The sequence below is a fragment of the Pteropus vampyrus genome, unplaced genomic scaffold, assembly GCF_000151845.1.
Source record: "Pteropus vampyrus isolate Shadow unplaced genomic scaffold, Pvam_2.0 Scaffold9, whole genome shotgun sequence".
Lineage (NCBI taxonomy): Eukaryota > Metazoa > Chordata > Mammalia > Chiroptera > Pteropodidae > Pteropus > Pteropus vampyrus.
Window position 1 is genome coordinate 8,760,965 of NW_011888790.1, and position 11,130 is coordinate 8,772,094.

The 11,130-nt window shown below is 36.2% G+C and overlaps 1 protein-coding gene across 1 annotated transcript; it reads left to right on the top strand.

Moving 5' to 3' along the window:
- The first annotated feature begins 5,959 nt into the window (after positions 1–5,959).
- Positions 5,960–9,562, top strand: ATXN7L3B (ataxin 7 like 3B). Its single transcript, XM_011374437.2, has one exon. It carries the CDS (start codon positions 6,291–6,293, stop codon positions 6,582–6,584), a length of 294 nt encoding a protein of 97 aa, XP_011372739.1. The 5' UTR covers positions 5,960–6,290; the 3' UTR covers positions 6,585–9,562.
- Positions 9,563–11,130: the final 1,568 nt, after the last annotated feature.

The window sequence follows — 11,130 nt, forward strand, 5'->3', positions numbered from 1 at the left end:
CTTTCTTCTTTCTTATTATTAATATTTAACTCAATCTATCAAAAAAAAATTGTCACCATCATTTACCACCTGAGTCCAATGAACGCTTTCAAAAATAATTTTGTCATTTAATAAATGATTCACAGAAGTAAGGGTAAAGAGACAGTGGAAAATAACTATATTAGAGAAATTTTAAATACATTTAAAAATTACAAACCTTTTCGTAATAAGTAAATTTTGGCATCAAAACATAATAAAAATGAAAAATATGTCACACCCCCTTCTAGCAAAATAGAATAGTCCAGGGTCTTACTGCAAAACACTGCCCTATGAAGTCTCCCCTATTTAATGACCGATTGGATGTAATTACCATATTTCCTGTTGTCTTTGGAAATATATTGTTCACTTACAGATTCTAGAAAACTTATTTAGATATCGTCATCTGAAAAGTCATTGTCTCATTGTCTGAGATTCCACTTACATGACCCATTTTACATCTACGATCCATTTTACCATCATCATTAGAGTACAATTATCTGTCTCTTTAAATTTATCTTTTGATTGATTTAATCATGATTTCAAATCATCTTCCTCTGTCAACTTTTTTTCTCTGTGCCATTAAGGGCAGAAAGTGAAAAATTCTGAATTCTGAATTATGTTCAATAAAAGCTAAAAGCAGACTATACTAAAGGTGTCTCCAGGCTTCTTTATACCTTCTTGAAAGATGATGCAATATTATGAGTAACCATAAGAAAATGAATGATTTTAATTCTTTCACTATTATTTTATCCTTCTAAAAGAATCACAGCATAAACTTTTTCTTAAAAGGTCATATAGTAAATATTTTAGGCTTGTGAGCCATGTGATCAATTGCAACTACTCAACTCTATCACTGAAGCAAAGCAGCCATGGACAATACATAAATAAATGTGATTCTGTTCTAATACAACTTAACAAAAATAAGTAGTGACATCAATTTGGCTTGTAGTCCATATATCTCCATGAATTTAGATGATTCCATCATCTGTTTTATTATTTTTGTATTTCAAAACATAACTTGGAATAATTGATTATTGATGCAACACTTCTTAAAATGGTAACATAGAAAAATGTTTCAAGATACAGAAAAAATAATATCATCAAGATCCTATGATGTAACTCAGATTTAGAGATAGTCCCCTGGATCTATAAGATAGAATGAGCTATAATCTACTAGATCTATAAGACAGAATAAGCTATATTCTATTTTAAAATAACTAGATTTTCACTTCATTTTGGAGGAAGTCCTGAAGAAAAACATGTTATGAAATAGCAATTGTATTAATAGTTGGAAATACTCAAAAATGAAATTTAATTCTAAAACTTGCTGCAGTTCCTATGGTATATTAAGTATTAAGAATGTCCTGTGTACATGGCATTGTGCTAAATGCCAATGAAGTTCACTCATCTATGTTTGTGCTTTTCCATAAAATACAAGGCCTAGGCATCTGAAACAAGTGAGAACCACACAAGTCAGGAAGTGAAAGAAAAATGTTTGAGAGTTATGTTACCCACTGTTGACTAAAATTTAACAGCAGTCGGAGCTGGCTAAGAAAATGAGTCGCAAAAATAGATATTGATTTTAATAAAGAGTAAAGATAAGTAAAGTTAGAGTAAGATAACTAAAAATTATTGTTTAGGAAATATAAAAAATGTGAGTCCAGAAGTCAACTAAAGATCTCAGAGTGGAGACAAATCAAGTTTCTGGAATCCCTCTGAGAACTGAAAAGCAAAGAGAAGTTTCAGATAAACAAAGGAAAAGAAGTAATATAATATGAGGTTAAGTCCAAAGAAAGAAAACAGAGTAACTTTAATTAAAAAAAAAAAAAACCTACAATTAATGTGTGATTCTGAGATGCCCTCATGTTAGTGCCTAAATTTGCTCTTAATTTTACATTTGCCAAGATGTTTGCAAGAAGATTAATCTCTCACTCGATGGCAATTGCCAGATGCCTGTCTGTGGAACACAGAAGTAAAAGCATCCCACCCACTAGTTTAACAGCTTGACTTAAGAAAATATGAGACAGCTCTTAAGGGGAGAAGGCAAACAAAAACAAACCTAATGGACATTAGTCAGATTAGAAAAAAAAGTGTGTTCAATTAATTACATAAAAACTTTTTATAACTTGAAAGCAAAGAACTATGAAAAAAATAAAGCAAAAAGAAAGGTAGAGACTTAATTTTGGACTGAACAATTTTACTAATTTAGTGAAAAAGTTCTAAAGATTATATTATTTTCAGGTAGTAAGAACTTTCGTGTCAAGATTTGATTCTTAAAATTCTCAAAATATATTTCTAAGTTAAGTTTATGATCTTTGTGTGGAATGCATGGATTCTTCATCTGAAAAAATTCTCCTTTTGAACCTCTAGCATAAAAAAATAAAGAGCATATTGCGTAGAGAATCATTTTATGAGTTTTAGTACCTTGTGGATAAGCAAAGAATGCTTAAATTGCATTTTATGTTTTCAACCACTGGTACATGCTACACTGGCAGTAAGATTTTCATGTAGTATATATTAATGCTGATTCTAAAGTGTTTTTACAAAATACATTCTAGAAAAGTCATTACTGGTTATCTTGTAGTAAAAAAAATAAATATTGAAAACACAACTGTGTAACAGAAAAAATTAGGAGTAGGAAGCCCTGATATCTAGAACTCTCTCTGCATTTAACATCTTTGGCCCTAGGTTTTTTTTGGGGGGGGAGGGGTTGTTTGTTTGTTTGTTTGTTTATCACAAATGAAAATATTATTTTAGTTTCCTCCTTTTTCTATTCATCTGGTTAAGTAAAAAAAAAAAAAAAAAAATGCCATCAACTTTTCTCACTGAGTCCTGTGTTCAGATGCCCTTTGCCATTGGTTTTCTCTGATGTGTACGAGCAACCCAAAGGGATATTTTACTAATCAAGACAGGCCCAACCACGTTAACATGGCATGACAGAAATTCCTCATCAGCTCTAAGGATTAGATTTCTGAAAAGTCTTATGCTTGACAAAAATAATATTACTGTCATTAAATATATTTAAAAACTGATGTAACATAAGTTCCACAAGGCATCTATGTCTAAAAGAAACCTAACTCATCAGCATTATGGACTTTGGTAAATGAGCTTTCTTCAGAATCATCTTCATTTTCACGCAACACTGCTGTAGCATCCTGATCGCTAAGATCAAACTTTTACCACGATTAAAGCTTTAATTAGGGAAATTGCATGTCTTCAAAAATACTTTCATTCTGCCCATATTAAATTGAAATTGGATGTCTTTAAACTTATGTACATCACCATTTTTTAAATTATCTGCTATAAAATTGTCCCAGATTATAGGAGACAAAATAGACATGACAAATAAATGTAATATGTGATTCTGATTAAGTCCAAGGAAAAAATGCTATAAAGGACATTAATAGGACAACTGGTAATATTTGAATATGAATCGTTCATTATACAATAGTATTAGTCAATTCCTAGTCAAAATCCTGATTCAATCGTTTTATTGTGATGATCCAAGAAAATAGTTGTTCTTCAGGTACACACACACTGAAATATTTAAGGGTTATAGGGCATGACATCTGCAATCTACTGTCAAATAGATTAGGAAAATTAATAGTTCAGATTAGTTTGTGATAAGGAAACCTTGGGAGAGGAGAGATAAAGTAAGTGCCAAAATGTTAATGAGTAAATTTAGGTGAAGGGTAGGCATATAGAAATTATTCGTAATATTTTTTCAATTCTTCTGTAATTTTGAAATTCCTTTAAAAAGTGTTTTTTAAAAGTCTCTGTTGTTATCACATCCATATTGTCTAATCATAAATTATTTTAAGTGTATAAGTTTACATTTTTCTGGACCAATCCTTATATCCACATATAAGGATTATATCCACATTTACCACGTAGACTCTCTCACATTAAAAGGATCCAACAACAATTATTCTATTTTTATTTAAGAAATATCTTATAACCTTCAAGGGCAGTGTCATAAACAATTTTAAAAAATTTTTACAAACATGCTTTACATATAAACATGTAGAAATAGTTTGATAGCCTCTGAAGGCCTTTCATAAATCAAAGTGGTTCTGAACAATTAATATACCAAAAGATCATTTTTGAGAAAGACTATTATTCTAAGTACTAAAATTGTTGTTTTAGTAGATTAGTATACTAGAGTACTTACTAACTATAGTTAGTTCAGGATTACAGTCTTTCTCTTGAGTAGATCATAAGCCAGAGTTGTCATAAATACCAAAATTCACTGTCACTTTGATTTCACAGTTTAGTAGGGCAGATTAAAATCGTAAATTTATTTTAGACATTGCAATTTTTGCATGACACCCTTATCTAATATCAAACTGTGGCATCTCAGAATCTCATGAAAAGCATGATAATTAGTCTTTAAATGCAAATCCTGAAATATAGATTTCAGTACAGAATGCATTTGACACTTCAAGCTGGCCATACCTGGTAGGACATGTAAGTGTTTACTGTTATGACACACATATATTTCTTTTGGCAAATTATACAAAAATACTTCATAGCTTATTTCTGACATAAATTATGGTCCAAAGAAAGTACTGTTTATAGAGAAGATAATATGGCAAAATGTTCCCTCCATCTCTGATTTACTATTCACTTATTTTAAAATACCTAGGTAGTAAAGAAAAACAAGTAAAGTTTTAATGAATATTTTATAAGTGAAAGTGGATTTCACAGGAGTCAAAATCACTAGATAAATTAAAATTTTCAAATAAAAATGACATTCTGCAAGTAATATCTTCAGATGTTAGGCAATATAATTACAACATACAGCTGGCATTCAGTGGGTGAGTAATGCTCTTAACCCTAAATTGTGGAGATGCTTCAAGATTCCCTAGGGAGTACTGATTTGTGGTAAGAAAATCTTTACACACCCAGTTTAGGATCCAACATTTAACTTTGTGAGCCAATACATAAGAATTTACTTTACCCTTAACATGAAACATATTTCCCCAGATTCTTCAATTCATAGAAATTTAGTTTTAAAAGACAGTCAGAAAACATGAGTGAAACTGTTTTTTATAAAGGTGAATTTACTTTCTTGTTCAATGTCACTGAGTAGGTCTGTCCCTGATGCACTCTGCTAACTTACTCTTCTATTTTCTGTGAACACATAGAAAGGTGTGGCTCTTAAAAACATCTTTTATGGAATTTCAGTCTTTAATAAAAATCTTTAAAGAGCAACTTTAAATATAAACTCAGGTAGAGTAGCCCTAGTTCTTAGACTTCATGCTCCTCAATTTTAGGAAAATCTTCATTTCCCAGTATATTTAAGATTTATTCTCTCTTCCATTGAGAATATACATACAATTTTCTCTTTGAATTATTTTAGAGATACATAGTATTATCTATTTGTGGTCACACTGACTTAATAGTCTTATAAATAGGATAAATGCCTTAAATTCGTGTGATCTATCTATCTATCTATCTATCTATCTATCTATCTATCTATCTATCTATATATATATAATTATGTCTTTAGTGTCTAGATTTTCATTCAAAAAATGTTTCCTTGCACCATCTAGTGGACTTAAATAACAACTGCACAGTACATAAGTGATTACAAGTTAATCATATAAGTCAAATTTTCAAACGTATCCAGACAACTGTTCCTAAAAGTACACTTTAGATCACATCAAAAATGTGCACGTAATTATTATTTTTTTCCTTTTTCATGAGGAAATCAATTAAGCATGGGTGCTGAATTCATTAGCAACTGTTTAGACACACAAATAAAACAATATAAAATAGCATCCTCGCAATCCTTTTACAATTAGAGATCATTAAAATCAAAACACATTTTTTTTCTTCCCACTATTTCCATAAACTCCACGGCTTCCCAGGCAGCTGCGCAGTAGAAGCGCCGCGATTCTGAGCAGGGCCAGTGCGCAGGCGCACTGAGGAGCGGAAGCTGGGAGGCGGGGCTAAGCTCGGAACTGGGAGCGGAAGAGGCCCCGGCTGCTGGGTGAGGCGCGGAGACGGTTTAGCGGTGAGTCTGGGGCCTACCGAGCTCAAAGCCCCAGACCCCGGGAGACGCCAAAAGAAACGGAAGGACTTATAGTTCCGGAGCAGTCGCCACTGGCAGCTGCTTCCCTGCCTGCGGCCGCGGACACCCCCGCCCCCGGAAGACACGGTCTTGAGAAGCCGCTAGGCCAAGGCGCGGCCTGCGGAGCCCGACGTGTTGCTGCCGGTGCTGCTGTGAGTAATACGAGAGCCGTCTCCACAGTCGTTTACAGATTAAAATGGAGGAAATTTCGTTGGCTAACCTGGATACTAACAAGCTAGAGGCCATCGCTCAGGAGATATACGTAGACCTGATAGAGGATTCTTGTTTGGGCTTCTGCTTTGAGGTTCACCGGGCAGTGAAGTGTGGCTACTTCTACCTGGAGTTCGCAGACACTGGTAGTGTGAAGGATTTTGGCATTCAGCCAGTAGAAGATAAAGGAGCGCGCCGCCTTCCGCTTTGCTCCCTTCCTGGAGAGTCTGGGAATGGGCCTGATCAACAGCTGCAACGCTCACCTCCGGAATTCCAGTAGCTGCAACATGAGAGAGTCTGAGGGTGACCAGGACAACAAGATAGACCGGTCCTGTGGTCTGGAGAAGTTAGGTAGCTAAGTAGAAAAAAAAAAATCAGACCTGTAAGTCCTAATTCCCATTGACGATCTAGCCTTTAAAAACCCAAAGTGGAGAATTTAAGAATTCGGAATCTTTTATAAGTGTATTACCTGTAATCAGCTTTGAAACCCTGGGCAGGAGGAGCTGTGCATCTTGCGCACCAAGCAATGCAGGTTGATCATACCAGGAAGTGCAGGAGAGCTCTGTACTGTCCCCAGTGCACAGGTGAGCAGCTGTGTGCCCAGCATTTAAGATCCTTTGGTTCGTCAGCCTTTCTGTCTGCCTGATGTCAAGGGCTTCCCTGGATAACTGACACTTTGGACAATAACTGATGGTCAGGCCTTTATCTTTGGGCCTCAGTGGGACTGCCCCTCTGATCTGTGGGCCTCTGCTTGGGGCTTCTCCAAGACAAATGAAAGTCAGGTGTGAGATCTGGATATTAACAATTCCAGTTTGGGAAAACCAAGAAAAAGAATTCCCAGCTGAATCTGATAGGGGAAGCTCTGTGGTCTTGGCTCCAACAAGAAGAAAAGGTCAAAGCCACCAGTTTCCCAAAGGTCCAGCATTTACAATGACTTCAACGGACTTGGGGACAAAGGCTAGCCTTTTGCTGAACAGAGACCTCATCCTGCCAACCCACCTAGTGTCGTAGGCCTAGCAAATGACAATTTGGTTATCCAGGCAGTTTGAGGATTTAGTTTTGGTACCTTGGGGAGGTAGCAGGGACCTATGCAACTATGCACGATCTCTCAAATTGCAAGATTCATATCTGGATATATTATTCTGTGGATAACAGTTATGTGGGGCAGTCATTTTCCTACTCATTACTAGTTATGTAGGCAGCCCGTGGGTCTGACTTGGTCATTTCACCAGGTCACTACCTGCCTCCTACCCTAGGGACAAGACTGAACTATAGAGGAGCATCGTGGCTGTGCAGGAGGCTGTGGTTTGAAAGCTGAGGCCAGCTGCTTCCAGCTTCCCTCGATAATGTGAATGGGTTAGTGTTAGGAGCCACGAAGCAGGACTGGTGGTCTTTCATCTGATTGTGTAGTATCCTATTGAATGCCCTTGTTACTTGGGTTGTGCAGTCACAGAGTTCTACTGTGGTGAATCTCTAGACTCGCCACGGTCTTTGCCCCTCACAAAGGGCAGCCCTTTCCACTTGGTTCTCTTTGGACCTTGTATACAAGAGCTGTCCTTTCAACATTGAAAGCCAGGGGAGGGCCCCCAGAAATCCCCTGGCTTCGGGGAATGGAATAAGGGAGGATGGGAAGTGTGAGCCACGTATCAAAACTACCTTCCACTTTACTCCCTGATGAAGGGTTTATGAAAATATAGAGGCATGGGAGCCCCGTGTTGAGTGGGAACGGTGCTGCTTTATTTGAAATGTTTTCTTACCTCATTCTGTGCCCCAGTAAGAGGCCTAGCCTCATCTTTCTGGCTTGGCCCTGTGCTCCCCTTGTTGCCTGCTCCACTGCCTGTCTGGTGCAGCTCATGACTCCAGGTGCTGCCTGCCACTCCACTTTTACATTGACCAGTTTCAGTTCATCTCTCTTGATGCTTCTGAAGCCTGTCCAGTTTCCTTTTTCTTGGCTTCTTTTAAGTTTTTTTTCTCCCTCTTGTTTTTGTGGGAGACTCAGAATTTTATGGCTCCCTCTGTTGGGATTAGGATGGAAAGAAAACATAATTGTATGTGAAAGGCAGTGAGATGCCTAAGCCTTTCTCCTATAGGACTGCCTTGCTAATAGGCCTTGCTGTGTCTTATTTCGTGAGGAGTTATATCTTCCCATCTCTGCCTGGATATTGCTTCTTAGGTCCTAAGCAGAACAGCAAAGGCTAAGACACACGGATGGAGTGGGTCCTGATCCATTTTATCTAACCCTGGCTGTGCATGTATTGTTCCTTACCCAGGAGGAACTATTTGGACTGTGTGGACTGATTTGGGTTACATACTCTAGAAGATTCAGGAAACCAGAGTAATAAGGTCTCAAGACTGTCCTTTGCATTCTCCCCCTAGAGTTGTCCTGGTCAGGGTTGGGGCCTAGTTATAAGTCTGCAAGAATTGTGATAACCTTTTAAAAAGTCAAACCTTGGCAAGAGGTAAAACAATTTTGGGTTATCTACCCTTGACTTTTTATAGGCATCTCCCTTTAAGGGGATGCAGAGGGAAAGGTGAGTCTAAATGAGACTCTGACCTACTTCCAAATGTCTGGGAAACAGGCTGAAGATAAGGGTCATGGTCTGTTCTTCAGGGAGGCAGCTCAGATTATGACATTACTATTTCTCGCCTTTTCTCCTGGTTAGAGGATGAAAAAGTGGAAAGTAGTTTTGAGTAATGGTTAGTTTGTATTACCTCCCTCTTGGTTTTTGTTTTTTGTCTCCCACTATTAAGGCAGTAGCCCCTTGCCCTGGATAGCTATAATGTGGGTTTGGGACAAACTGCTTTCATTTTGGGAGAGAGAATGCTCCCTACCATATAGTTGACAGTGGTTAGGAACTCTCCCTTTCCCTACTTACCTTTCCTCTAACAGCAGAACTCCTATCCTTCCCTCCTCAATTAAGTGTAATGATCACCCTGTAATTCTATTATGTATCTGAGTGTGTGTGTGTATGGGGGGAAGGGGGTTCTTTACAAATTTTCTGTGGTTTGTGGTTTATTCTTCCATACATTAGTTTTTACCACCGCATGCCCAGGCACCATTGCCTGGCAGTATCGCATGCTGGGGAAGTGTAGTGAAACTCACCCCTATCCTTTGCTTTGGAGATTCTTATTTTTGCATAAGTAGTTCATCCTATACAGATTGCTAACTGTGTATTCCCCTTACCCCTATGGCCGCTGGTGTAAATAAATTGCATCTCCCCATTGGTAAACAGTAATAAACAAAATTTTAAAAAATGACTATTTGGACTCTGTATGTTAATCATTTAAATTGTATATGTTTTTCAAGTATTGACATAGTAAAATAAATGTTGAATTGCTGTTGAACCTTAGTCACTTTCCTGAATGGGAGTTTTATAAGAATAGATAGAACTCTGCCCAACTTTTTTTTCCACCTAGTCCTGCAAATTAGCTTTCTGCAACCTGTAATGCAGTAAACTATACGTCATCTACCCTTTTCCATGTGAGCTAAGAAAGTGTAAAATAAATATAATCCAAGCCTGTTGCTAAAAGTCCAATGTGAAAAACGGTTCAATTGAATGGAATTCAAGGTATTTTAATAAGACCACTTTACCACTTCAAGCTAATACCTTTGCTCTAACAAGGCAAATGATTCATAACAAAAAAAATGAGTCGGCCTTTCTCAAGGTAATTTTTCCCTAATACTTTATGTATTTTATTTTACTCCAATTCTTTGTCTTTCATTTTATATTTAGAATAATTCTGAGATTATTTTTATTTCTTCCAATTCCTACTCCAGAGTTGGAGTACTTCCCCAAAAGTTGTGCATATTACTCCTTAGTACTAATAAAAATCATTTGTTTGCTAAAGGCTATAGTTAAGAAACAAATTGGAAATTATGTTTAGACGAATAAAAATTATAGAAATTAGGCCAGAGTAAAAATTGTCTCAGGATACCTCAGGGCATCTTAAAGACTTGTAACATGGTATTGAGTCACCTAACATTCAAATATAGTTGTGGCAAATACTTTTGGATTCTATTCTGTATGTTTAGTTTTGAATTAATATATTTAGTGCTAACCTAGTGAGTTTTCTGAAATGAGATATTTGCAAGACCTTAGTGCTTTACTAAATTCACTTGACAGTAGGACTTCTAAGATTATTTTCATGTTTTTTAACTGATGATCTTTATGTTTAAAAAGAAAAAAAAAAGATTGCATACCTTTTAACTTCCTGCGTTTAAATTCCCTAGATACTGTATTTTAAGTACAGTATGTAGCATGAGATCAGGAACCTAATAAATGGTTACTTGATGAAGACAGAATATGAGCCATGCTCAACTCGTTAAGGATTCAGGAAGAGATTTACACACTAATAATTTACACGCAGTAATAATTACTTCCATTAGGACCTATCTGAAGTACTTTAAAATTAATTTTTAAAAAAGGTTTTACAAAATCAAGATATATTAATGTGCTAAAACTCCAACATTTTTACTTTGTTAAACACCTTTTCACATTAGTTCTTAAAATAATTGTCGTTAGGGAATTGCTGCTGCTCAGATCAGCTAGAGTTAACCTTAAGCGTCAGACTTTGGAAGTTTTACTCTATGAAAGGCCCAAGCTCTTGAGTCTCATTCATGTTCTAAAAGATGCCCATTATGCTTTGGAAGAAAACATTTGTTACAAGTGATGAACATGTTCGAAAAGATACTGCAGATAAACCTGTAAATCCTTTTTTCCATTTTGAAAACATTTTAAATCCTATATTACTTAAGCTTAATTGGATATATGTGAGCTAAAAAAGAAATACTATATTCACTTTAGAGATGAGAAAAATTCAGCAAC

Coding starts and splice junctions, on each gene's coding strand:
- ATXN7L3B (XM_011374437.2), top strand. CDS start 6,291: ATGGAGGAAATTTCGTTGGCTAACCTGGATACTAACAAGCTAGAGGCC.